Source organism: Alligator mississippiensis, chromosome 1, assembly GCF_030867095.1.
Source record: "Alligator mississippiensis isolate rAllMis1 chromosome 1, rAllMis1, whole genome shotgun sequence".
Classification (NCBI taxonomy): domain Eukaryota; kingdom Metazoa; phylum Chordata; order Crocodylia; family Alligatoridae; genus Alligator; species Alligator mississippiensis.
In genome coordinates, this window is record NC_081824.1 from 424,674,985 (window position 1) to 424,687,785 (window position 12,801).

Consider the following 12,801-nt stretch of genomic DNA (forward strand, 5'->3'; position numbering starts at 1 on the left):
CATTCAAAGGCCTTAACACACAGCTCGCTGACTATAGTCCAAAGATCTTGTGTCTAGTTGCAATTAAGTTTATATCCAGATCTGATTAAAAAATGTTTTGGTGGGATCAGTTTCTCCATGTCAACAATAAACATTTTTTTCTTTTTTTTTGAACAAATGAAATATAGAAGAGTAGCCTTTCCATCACAGCAAATGTTACAACCGTTTCATGTTCTCAAAAGGGTGTACTTATTGTCCTTCCAAAGATTTGCAGTCTCAAGGTATTTTTAAACCTTTGACTGTTTTAGGATTCTCCAAGCAGCTAGCTAAACAATTGCAGTCTTTGCTTGATGGCAGGGATGTTGCTGCCTCTATTAAGTCTTTGCTACAGTGTTTTCAACATTTAGGACCCTGCAGTAGTATAATTAGGGTGGGGTCAATGAAACAGCCATTCTGAGCCTGAATGTGGGGTGGGGAGGGATCAGGGGAGGAGGGGGGAAGCAGAAAAAAATAGCAGCCACTACAACCAGTGCTGCCCTTGTATGTGGTAGGTGCCCCAAGTGCCTGGCCTCATTTGTGATGCTTCAGCACTCTTGAAAGCTACACGTATTTAGTGTAGTTGTCAGGACTTTTCTGCCTAGGGAAGTGAGTTAATATGAGCCTGTTATATCTGCCAGGTTCAGTTCAAATATTGGTTTTCATTTGTAAAGGACTCTGTGTTTACAAATATCACAGCTGAGCTATAGGGTGAAATCCTGGCCCCAGTGAAGTCAACTGAAATTTTGCCATTGACTTCAGCATGTCCAGAATGTTATACAAGTTCTAAGATAGATTGTAGCTGTGTTGGTCTAAGGACATAGGCAGACAAGGTCCTTTGGGTCAATCTAATATCTTTTATTAGACTAACTCAAACAGTTGGAAAAAGTCTTTTTTGCAAGCTTTCAGGTATTTATACCCAAAAGCTTGCAAAGAAGAATTTTTCCAACTATTTGGTGATGCTATTTTTAGATTTGATTAAATAGTACGGACATGCTAGAAGAGCTAGTTGTGCAAAATATACTTGTATTGAGGGAATCACAAGTTGTTTTAGACTGAAACCAAAAACAAATCTACACTATAGTTTTCAGTTGCAAAAGGGAAGACTGAGAAATGAAGGGAACTAATCAGTGAAGGCAACTCAAATGAAGAAAACTTGAACACTGAGGCGATCTGGAATTTCTTCTAATCAGAAATACAGAAACTATACTGAACTTGCATCATAAGCAAGAGAGAGAAAGTGCAAGGAAGGTTTCACACTTACCTGGATAACCACCTCAAGGTAAGAAGGGCACTAAAACCTCTGAAGAATGGGAAAAGGTACTAGGTATTGTATCTTTGAGGGCAGGAATTGTGGGGCTAATGTAAACATTGACAAACTTAAGTGATTTTACAAAGGAGATTAAAATAAATTGTAAAAGATTCTTCAGCTTCATAAAAAAAGAGGAGGAAAAAGGAAATGGGATCCTAGGCACTGAGAATGGAGTAGAGATAATCAGGCTTAAAAGATAATTCAGTATTTTGCCTCAGTTTCCAATGAGGAAAATGTTTTGATAAAAATTATAAGAATTATTATAATAAAGGCAGTATAGTTAATGGGAACAAAGGTATAAATATGGAAATTACCACACCTGAAATGGAAGAAAAACTCAAAGAAATTAATGTGCTCAAACTGGGGGCGCTTGGATAATTTTCACCCCAAAATTCTAGAAAACCTAGCACAGGATGCCATTGATCCAGCAGCAATTAGTAGAATGGTTGGGTAAATAACTGACTAAATGGGAGATGGCAATGAATTGCGCTGAATGGGAACCATCAGGCTTGTGTAGTTACTAGTAGATTTCCTCAAGTATCAGTTTTGGAACTGATAATATTTCCATTCATAACTTTTACACAAAAGCAGACATGCAATAATGCAATTTACTGATGACTGGAGGCAGTGTCAACATAGAGCAGGATCAGAATAACAGAGTAGAAAAATGGGTGTCTTTGCAGACTGGAAGAATAGCAATGGGATGGAATTTAATAGTACAAAATGTAATAATAACTAGAATTTCTACTATAGGCTGGTAGCTCATCAGCTGGAAACAGTCAAGATGGAGAAAGCCTTGGTTGTACTAGCCAATCACAGGATGCCTATGAGCCACTAATATACGGCAGCAGTGAAAAAAGTAAATCCAATCTTAGAACAGATCATACTATTCAAGACATTAATGGCACTTTTTCATGTGCTCCAGGGGTGGGGGTGCTTTAATTTCCTTTTACTTTAAAAGAAAGCCCGTTCGATGAGCTTTAGTTCAAGTGCCCCGCCACCATTTTGAGGCACAGGATGGTGATACATGAGAGATTCAGGAGGCTACTGGAGTGTCATAATTGCCACACACCAGCAGACTGACTTGTCTTTTGATTTTAAGATGGCTCTTCATAAATTTGTAAAAAGGATGGTCTAACACGATTGTCTATGGTAGCAAAAGACTGGACTCCATGACACAGCAAATCCATTCCAGTCCTGTTCCTAATAGAGTTAAAAGGAAAACAGCAACTCACACTCCATTTTTGATGGGGTGTTAATAGGTATAATGTACAAAGGATTTTGTCTCACTGTTTCAGCGGATCATAGGAAAACACCGCCCTTTGGAGAGCCGACGACGTAGACCAGTAGGGTGGCCGCTGAGGTACCTCAAGAATAGAGGACAGTTGCATTTAGTGCAACTGTCCCCCTGTCCCTACCACCATGAACATCGCACGCCTCCTGAGGCTGGGGGGCATGGCGAGGTCCCGCAGGCAGCAGTGGTGGCATTGGTGGTGGGGAGCGGGGAGCTCCTGCAGGCAGCTGCAGTGGTGTCGGCAGCTGGGGGTGTGGGGATGCTGAGCAGTGAAAAACAGAGGACATAAAGGTGTTTGGTTTCATATCAAGAGGACAGAGGACCAGAAAACATGTCTGTCCTCTATAAAACCGGATGAATTACCACCCTATAGACCAGTAATTCTTTTTAGGTTTGTGGACCTGTGGCCTTGTTTTCGGCTTGAGGCACCCTTCAGAAAACATCAGCTCTTAGTTCTCACCCATTTTTTTGAGAACCGCAAAATAACAGAGCCATTTGTCCCTTGCAAAGAGCTCAGAAACACCCTGGCAGGACAGAAGGGCTTTAACACTTTCAAATCTCTGGCTGTATCTTGCCAGCCACCTCTGCACACCAACCAGTGGCACCTGGGAAAGTCCCTCAGGGCACCCAAGGTGCCAGCCTGGCTGAGAGTCACCGATAGAGACATTAATCTGACTTTATGGGCTCGTTAATGGGAATAAATGGCCACGGGCCCAGGACTGTGTACAGGACTAGGGATTCACACAAATCTGCTCCTCCCATGAACACCGCATGCCCCTGGAGGCTGGGGGGACACCGTGAGTTCCTGCAGGCGGAGGCAAGGGTGCTGTCAGCGGTGGGAGCATGATGGTGGCAAGCAGGAAGCTTCCACAGGCAGCAACAAAGCTGGCGGCAGGAACGGGTGGTGAGCGCCAGTGACCATCTGCAGATGCCACCTGCAGTGTTGGTGGTGGCCAGTGGTGATCGTGAACTGGTCACAGGCACTGCCAGCGGCGTCAGCAGTGAGGTGGAGGGTGGTGAGCGGTGACCGCCCGCAGTGTTGGCTGCGCGTTTTCGCAGGGGGTGCACCGCCACGCTGGGGGGGAGGGGGGGAAGAGTGCACGTGCATTGCCAATCAGGAGCATGAAATTCCTGCCTTTTCTGAGGAGTAACAATATCCTGGAGGTTAACGGGACTTCAGCATCTCGAGGTGGGGGAGAGGGAAGGAAATCCTCTTCTCCTCGGGGGGCAGCGCTGCGCCCCCGGTGGGGCTCGGCGGGGCGGGGCGGGAGGGAGGCGCCCTGCCAATTGGCGGCGGGATAAGAGCGGGCGGCGGCGGGCACGTGTCGGGAGGGCGGTTATGGAGAGCTTTGTCTACCCGCCCTACAGCCTGTACCAGGGTTACCGCGGGCCCATGGCGCCGGGCTGCGGCGGCGGCCCCAAGCCGAGACAGCCGAGCTGGAAGCAGAGCAAGGGCAGCGGCGCCTACCTGGGCGCGCCGCCCGCCGAGCCCTTGCCCCTGGGCGGCGCCGACTGCGCGGACAGCTACCGGCGCGCCCAGCTGAAGGCGCTGCTGTCGCAGGTGAGCCCGGGGCTGACGCCGCGGCTGCGCAAGGCCAACACGCGGGAGGCGGCGGTGCAGGTCAACCCGCGCGTGGACGCCGCCGTGCAGTGCTCGCTCGGGCCGCGCCCGCTGTCGCCCGCCGCGCCCTGCCCGCCCCCGCCCCACGCGGCCCCGGGGCAGGCGGAGGCGCCCAAGCAGCAGCAGCAGGAGGCGGCAGAGGCGGCAGCGGGGAAGCCGCCCGCGCTGGGAGAGGCGCCGCCTGCGGACCGGGCCGCCAAGCGATCCGCCTTCCAGGTGCGCGGTGGGCGGGCGGGAGGAGAGGGGCGCCGAAGCCCAGGCCCGGCCGGTAGGTGGTTGCCTGCGCTGAGCGCTGCCGTGTCTCGCATGCAGTTCCTGGAGCAGAAATACGGCTACTTCCACTGCAAGGACTGCAAAACCCGCTGGGAGAGCGCCTACGTCTGGTGCATTTCTGGGAGTAATAAGGTACCTAACCCTCCCCTCGACTCGTCTGAGCTGGGGGGAGCCGGGAGATAAGTCCTGGCAACCTGTGCTTTGTGTGGGAGGTCCCTGTGGTAATGGGCTCACTTACCACCTCATAGGTTTACTTCAAGCAGCTCTGTCGGAAATGCCAGCAGGGCTTCAATCCTTACAAAGTGGAAGCCATCCAGTGCCAGGTGAGTGTGTGTTCACGTGTTCTGCTGTATCCCAGCTCTGCCGCAGCCAGGACGCAACTTCTCTAGCATCCATGGCCCCTTCAGGAGCCCTAAATCTGCTGCCACTTGTGTGTAAGCCTTAAATGCTTTCTTGGCCTAGATGCTGTATTAACTCGGGTCAGCACCAACTAACCAACCTTTTTCCTCCCTCTTGTGGCTTATTTCTAGAGGCTGCAGCTGCAGTGGAAATATTGCCCAGGCCTCCTTTGCAAAAGAGAAATTGCCTGTAAAAACAGAGTTCCCAGATGGTGCTTTCTTATTCCTTACTGACATGGTCTTGTGCATGTTGGTGGATGGTATTTGGTTGCTTCTAAAGTTTGCTTGAATGATGGAGAGAAATGTTACTTGGATACCAGTATTGGAGGTCCTTATCTTTGCACTTTGTCAAGGCTGTTTGCAGTGCATGTATAAATTGCCTCTGGACGTAGTTACTCAAATACATGTGTGTAGGATTTGGGGCCTTAATGCATCTAGAAGATTGCTAGGCTTCGGAGCACAAACTGCAAGAGACTCCTGGCAACATGCTGCTTTTAAGCACCAAACATAAATGTGGGTTAATCCAGGTGGGGTTTTTTGTTTTGTTTTGGGGGGGGGGGGGGTTGTTTTTGAGTGCTTGCTGCCTTTGACCTATGAGGGCAAGAATGCCAGGATAGTGTAGAAATGGCTACCTCTGCAGCAGAAGAGCTGCCTCATTTTGCTGAAACCAAAGAAAGAAGTTCAGCAGGTCTTCCCTTTTTGCTTTCTAACAAACTGTTGTCCTTTTTCCTTCTAACCAAGACCTGTTCAAAGACTCATTGCTCCTGCCCACAGAAGAAAAGACACATTGACCTCAAGAGACCCCACCGCCAAGAACTGTGTGGCCGCTGCAAAGGCAAGAGATTATCCTGTGACAATACTTACAGCTTTAAATACATTGTCTGATCCCATGGCCTGACTCTCTTACCTTGAGTCTTCTTGTATTTTGCACTCTGCACTTTTGTCAGTTTTTGTACTATGGATTTGACTTTAGGCTTTTGACCTGGCATTGGATATTGGATTAAAGACTTTCTTTTTGTTTTAGTATGATTTATAACACTAATTTATAATTCTACAGTATTAATTAGAAGTCAATCTCAATAAAACTTTGCACTTGGTATTCTCTGCCTCTCATCATGATGTGGTTAGGGGAAGACTTCTTTAGAACGAAAATCATTATAATCATTCCTGCTAGGGTGGAAATTCCTCCTTTGGATACCTTGCACAAAAGACTATATGGGAGCAGTGAGGCCATGCTGTAGCTCCCTCTTCTCATTATACACATGTGCTAAAAGAGATGAATTGGAAGCTAAGATGCTTCTCATCCAGAACCCTACTCTACCCATAGCTTCTACTGCTGAAAAGAAAGGGCTCTGGGGCTATTATACTAATGGTCTGTACCTCTTAGGCTGGCTGTGGGAATCGTCTTTTTTGCTTTGCCTTTCTGAAATGGGGAAGGTGTTGACTCGGCCACATAATTAAAGTATACTGATCACAGTGCAGTATATTGAAAGGCAGGTCTTTTGATATGACCAGAAACAAGGCTTTTGGTCTGTAAGTGGGGCGGGGAGAGGGGGAAACATGTCTCTAGAGTCACATCTGTATTCAGTGAAATGGTAGCAGTCACTCATTCTAGTATACTTCCAGACAACTTTTATAACTAGCTTATAGAATCCATATTAATTCACATGTGGTCAGTAGTTGCTTAGACTCCTGGGGACACTCTTGTAAGAATACTCCAATTTTCCTTGGAGTGTAAAGACTACTGCTCGGCCTACACATGGTAAAGGTAAGATGAGACTTTTAAAACAAACCTTGACTATGGTAGAAGGCTTAAACAAGCTCAGTACAAATCACTGAGAGATTGGAAGAGCATTATCTCAACTAATTCTGAAATGTTTACTAAGGTGCTAATAGAATCTAATATGAAAATGAAACCTTAAGTTGGTGTAATGGAATTCTGAACTTATGGGCTGGTGATACTTGGGCTCATCTCCAGTGGCCCTAACACCCAGTTGTAGCTCCGGTAATAAAAATTCCATTCAGCTTTGGAACCTGAAAATCCTCTTTCCTTGGCCCTGCTAGGAAAATTAGGATTTTAAGTCATCCCTTCAGTGGAAATGAAGAAGCTTCACTAAGAAAAAATTAACTTTGAAGCCTAATCCAATCTGTAGATTGCAACTTTTCAATAAGGCAGGGGGTCAGATTAATAGACAGTAGTACAGATCTACTGGCAACTTGCCTAAAATAGTGGGCAACGGTAATTAATGAGAGACCTTTTCATTTGTAGCTAGCATAAGGTCTGTCTACGTAGTAAATAACTGCAGTAAAGGAGTTAACAGACCCTTGGACACTTCCAGATGGGGAAAAGAGGTTCATTACTCTCAGAAACATTTCATGTAGACATAATTAGTAAAACTGCATTTCATCAGGTATTGTGACCATTAGCCACTAATTGACTTGACTTAGCTTTTTCATGACAGTACCTATTATATTTTCATAACATATTTCAATGCAGCCTATTTAGTCAAAGTTTTAGAAAGGAACATTATATGTTTAGGTTTCATTTGAAATGGTATCGGGAGTGGCTACTCCTTTGTGGGAATTTTTATGGTTACCTTAGTAGTTCATTATCCCTTTATTATATACATATTAATTTAAGAAAACTAGGTACTAGTAAACAAACATTTTAAACACTCGTTTAATTCTACATTCAAATACATGAAATTTGGATCCCATTTGTTTCATTGCAGCATTTCAGGGTTGTAAAAAGGAGTAGGCTAAAACTGATTTCAGTAAAGTAATTACTAAACTTTTTTCCAGTGAAAATTACTCTAAACCAGGGATGTCCAACCTTTTTGAATGTGGGGCTGGATCATGAACTTTTTATCACTCAGTGAGCTGGTGAGCCATATTCAAAGACGTCACAGGGAGTGGTATCATATCAGGAAGTGATGTCATGTGACCTTTGACACCAATGAAGTTATAGGAAGTGACAATGAAATGGGTCTAACCAGTACAAAACTCTCCTTCTAAATGACTCATTTCCTGGATCTCAGCAAGTAAGCTGAAGTTCTCAGATAATATGCAAGCGTCACAGAGCTGTTAATGTCACAGTCCATCAGTCCAGTTGCCCTGGGCTTTAGAGTCCCAGTGAAGACATTAGCATTATTGCTGGCTGTGCAATGTCTGAGCATCCCCAGTGGAGGGAAGGCATCCCACTGCAATTCATTCATTTTACCCAACAACATATATCAAATCCTTCCAGGGAAACATCTATTTCACTCCACCACCTTTCCTGCCAGAAACTCTTCTCCCCTTTGGTACACACCTCCAACATCAAGGAGGGGCTGCAGGGTCTGGTGGGTCTCTGCCCCCTGAAGAAACTTTCTCACCGCTAGAGACTATTGGGGAGCAACACATGGCTCCGCCGCCACTTCTGCTGGCTGGTGCCGACCTGGCTGGGCTCCTCCCATCCCCAGCAGCACATGGGAATCCAGCTTCAGCTGCATGCTGCTCCAGATGGGACAGACCCGCCCGGGTCGGCACCAGCCAGCAGAAGCGGCGGCGGAGCCGTGTGCCGCTCGGGACTGACCAGCGCAGGTAGGGGGAAGTGCAGCTGAGCCCCTGCTGCTCCAGTTGGGCTCAGCCTGTCCCGAGGCACACGGCTACTCCTCTTCCCACATTCACCGCGTTGGCAACATCAAGCTGATGCGGTGCACGTGGGAACCTTGTCCCTTCCCCAGCCCTTCAGCAGCCATTAGGAAGCTGCTGAGGGGCTGGGGGAGGGACAAGGGGCAGGAACAAAAGTAAACCGTGTTTACTTTTGTTTCCCGTCACAGCATCGCGGGCCACAGAAAATGCCTTGGTGGGCTGCGTGGCAGCCTATGGGCCGTATGTTGGACAAGCCTGCCTAATGGTACTTGGAAGTGAAACTCAGTTGAGGTTTGATTTCTTGTTTTCTGTCACTTAACCTAACTGCAGAGTTAAAGGAAATTTTAAGTTGTGGCAGATCTTGCTTAACAGAGCTGATCCCTGACCTTTGTTCTGTCTGGTCATACAGCTAGAATAAGTTAGAAAACTTGTAGACCTGCAATAACAACATACATGTCAAATGAATGCTGTGCCTTTTTTGTACCAACACAATTGGCTATTTAGTGGCGGGGCTAGTTTCAACAGTACAAGCTGAAGGGGTAGTTGTGGCTGGGGAATCATTGTGGGAGAAAGGAAGAACCTGCTTGATTTTGCTAGCTTTTTACTTGTAAGCCAAGTGAGCTTGTAATGCATGTCACTGAGACACAAGGATGAAACCTTACACAATCATTCACAGTCTTTTTTCAGAGCAGTTTAAACAGATCTTAAAAACTATTTTATTTTTTTATAATGTACAGTTAGCTTACTTGCTCTTCCCTGGATGCATTATTACTGAGAAATGGCATGAAGATGTTTTTACAGTCTGTTCCATCAGTTTCTTTCAAGGTAATCATTCTAGCCATTTCAGGAAAAAATAATTTTAACATTTAGTGGACCTGTGTTGTTGATCTTGAAGCAATGCTAGACTTAGTCAAGGACAAGAGCTTCATACTTAGCATGTACACGGTTGCAATATATGAGTTTTATATTTTAGTTAAATGAATGTACTAATCAAAATATCAACCAAAGTTACTTCACAAAAAACTGTAGGTGCATTTACAGTGTGAATAAGTTACAGATTATGTCTGAATAAAAGCGTTTCAGATGTGCAACGGGTTTACATGCACACATTTAACACCAGACAGTAGTTACGTGTAAGGGGAAAAAAAATACAAGAATGACTTTATAGATGTATATCTATATCTATATAGCTATAGATATAGATATAAATATATATAGATACATATATTACAAATAAAATAAGAACTTGCATTTCACGTTAATATTTTTACTTTTTATACTTCAAATTTATATTAAATAAAAATATGCATGCGTAATAGTTCAAAAGATTTGACTCTGATGTGACTTTCTCCTACAAAATGGCAAGTTAAATTAGATCAACCATCCTTGAATAGTATAAATATATTCATAAAAGCAACCTTCTAGTAAAAAGCAGCTGAGGTCTTTAAAAAAAAAATTCTACCTAGACCATTCATGATACTTGGGGCCTAAGAACAGACCTCTGCAATATGATCCAGTACCTTCAGAGACAGTAGCCTAGCAACATTCGGAAATGTACTTCATAGCAGCTCATTGTTTTAAGATACAGTAATCATATTCAAATTACAGTGTACATTACATTGTAGTCCATTTACAATTTGTTTCATATACAAAGGCTCTCAGCTTTTGACCAACACATTTTCAATGTTCTGTGGCCAGCTTCATTCTGCCCATCTTTCACTAAACCAAACAAGGAAAAGAAAAGAAAGAAAAAATGTACAAGGGTTTCTTTTTAAACAAACAAAAAAAATTCTCTAGTGGCAGAAACATTGCACTTTTGCCAACCTAAAATTAATTTGCTATAAAGGAAGTATCGTTCAGTGTAGTAGGCTTTGGTATGCAATGGAAGTCACTTCTTCAGTAGTGAGTTGCAGTTGTCTAGTGAAATGTTAACCAATTTCTGTGCAACACAGAACAAAGGATTTTGTCTTGGATGTTCTATGTTACCTTTGTCCTGACAGTATTGCTACACGTTTGAAGGTCTGCCCACTTCTTTTTAGAAGTCTTATATGTAACAAGAGTGAGTACAGCTTGACCAAACCTTTCTAAAGCTGAGAAGACATTGAACCACCTCACTCCAGCAGGGCAGCACTTCCAGTTTGAAAGAGAAAGGGGACACAAGGCTCCTGTCAGAGACTTGTGCCGGAGACACTGGAGTCTGGAAGAAAAGTATTGATGACCCGATAACTCTGAGCTCTGCGAATCATGTCACGAATCTCAATATTCAGCTCCATTAGTTTGGTACAGATCTCGGTCAGGCTCTGGTTTGAGCCCACCAGTGCGTAGGTGCCCGTCTGGCCCAGGGTTTGATGCCGGAAATAAATGTTCAGTAGTGTCTGGACCTCATCATCAGAACTGCTTCCAAAGATATCATTGGGCCACAAACTCCTGCAGTAAAACAAATAGAAAGTACATGCATGTTGTGTAATAGGATACACACTGAGTTGTTTATATATGAATATATCCACATACCGCATTTTTTACATATCTAGTCATGCTGGAAGCAACACTTTTTACAATGTACACTTGTTTGTTAGGCCTAGAATATTAGATGCTGGATTCACATAAAAACTGCAGTTCCAGTTCTATAAAGCCAGATTAAGAAAACTGATATAATGGAACAGAAACAGAACTGATATAAGTCAATTATTAATGCCTGCTGAGGCATTGGCCTACAATTGTATTTTCAGAAATGTGTCACTGCAGTATTTTTGGTCTCTAAACAAGAATAATCCGTTTTATTTGCTCTAGGATCCAAATGTCCCTGATATTGTAAATATACAAGTCCTTCATTTGATTTTCTTATTTGGTATCTTTATTTTCAGCATAACTGCAGAAAGATTAATAACATGCATATCATGAAATGTCTTGAAAAATAATGTGAATCTTAGGGTACTGACTCTATCACTTACAGTATTTCAGGGAAGAACATTTATTTAGGGAAGCTAACAAATACATGCATTTCTAATAGTATGATAGTTCAATATCAATCCAGTAGTAAAACTTGCCTGCATTCCCTTATTTGTCGTACAGCTTTAACAAGTTCATTGTTTTTTAAACACTCCAGCATGGATTGAATGGCTGCTTCTGTAGAATTAAATGTGGGCTCAGACTCCATATTTAGAGGCTCAGCTGCAATGGCAGCAGTGGCTTCCTTAAGATTTTTCTTTAACTCGCTCAGTTCCCTTGACATATTTAGCAGCTGTTAAAATAAGAGTTGAGAAATTTTTTAATCTGTATTTTCATTTGCATTTGGCATCAATGTGAGAACAATACATTTCAAATCTGATCTTAATGCAAGAACATTTTTCAGTCCCAATGGTAAAAATCATCTCCTTTGGTATCCAGTGTATTATACTAATGCTGCATGTGTGACTAAATATGTTACCGTTATGTTTTCTCCAATCCTCTGCCTCTTCTTGGAGCACATCATCCCCCCTCTCAACTTTTATGTCATAGTGTGAAAGGTTAGGAAAAGAACATTTATTTTTATAAACAACTCTGGTATTACTTAGAGAATTCATACAGCTTACAGTCATTTTCCTTCAGAATTTGTCAACATTCTGAAATGGTCAATTGGAGCATAGGAGTTATGCAACACTTACTAGACTGAAAAATTTATATGGCAAAAAGCAATTCAACGCTGCGTACAACATGTATCCAGGTGTAGCAGGGGCTGGGGTGCGGCCCCCTGCTAGACCTCCGCAGGAGGGGCCAGACTGGGGAAAATGCACTTGGTGGGGCTCAGACAAGTGGTGCCATCCTGGTCCACTGGCTGCAAGCCCCAAAAGAAAAAAAAACTTACACAGCCAGGTCCGGCAGCACCAGAGCACCACACCACCCACAGGCTGAAGGAAGCTGGCAAGAGAGTTGGACTTCACCTGGCAGAGGCAGGGGAGCTCTGGGGGAGAGAACTCGCTTGGAAGGACCTGGGGAAGCCATGCTGCTGGGGAAACGTGGGGGGAGGAGGGGGTTGGTGCAGACTCAGCTGGCAGGCTCCCAGGAAGGCGGTGCTTCCCCAGCATGCCCGGGAAGAGAGCAGGGGGCCACACACCTGGCTCAGGGAGCACATGCCCCAAGGGCCCATGCTGACTGGCCCAGGAGGAAAGCCTGGGAAGTTTAAAGGAACATGAAGGGACATTGCAGCCAGACTGGGAGGAGGATTCTGCCGCAGCTGAGACCCAGCAAGCTGAAACCCCATGGGATGCCAGGGAAA

At 44.5% G+C, this 12,801-nt stretch overlaps 2 protein-coding genes across 7 annotated transcripts in view; one reads left to right on the forward strand and one right to left on the reverse strand.

The window, feature by feature from the left end:
• The first annotated feature begins 3,938 nt into the window (after positions 1–3,938).
• Positions 3,939–6,012, forward strand: ZAR1L (zygote arrest 1 like). Its single transcript, XM_059718129.1, has 4 exons — positions 3,939–4,182; positions 4,555–4,647; positions 4,764–4,838; positions 5,655–6,012. Exons 1-4 carry the CDS (start codon positions 3,961–3,963, stop codon positions 5,796–5,798), a joined length of 534 nt encoding a protein of 177 aa, XP_059574112.1. The 5' UTR covers positions 3,939–3,960; the 3' UTR covers positions 5,799–6,012.
• A 3,226-nt stretch (positions 6,013–9,238) lies between these two features.
• Positions 9,239–12,801, reverse strand: part of FRY (FRY microtubule binding protein) — a 468,020-nt gene continuing 464,457 nt past the window's right edge. For all 6 annotated transcript variants that reach the window (XM_059717956.1, XM_019498273.2, XM_019498271.2 and 3 more), the window contains 2 exons: positions 11,594–11,787; positions 9,239–10,973 (listed from right to left, as the gene is read on the reverse strand). In XM_059717956.1, the coding sequence (XP_059573939.1) occupies positions 10,715–10,973; positions 11,594–11,787 (453 nt within the window). In that variant the 3' untranslated portion in view covers positions 9,239–10,714. The remainder of the gene's footprint in view (positions 10,974–11,593; positions 11,788–12,801) is intronic.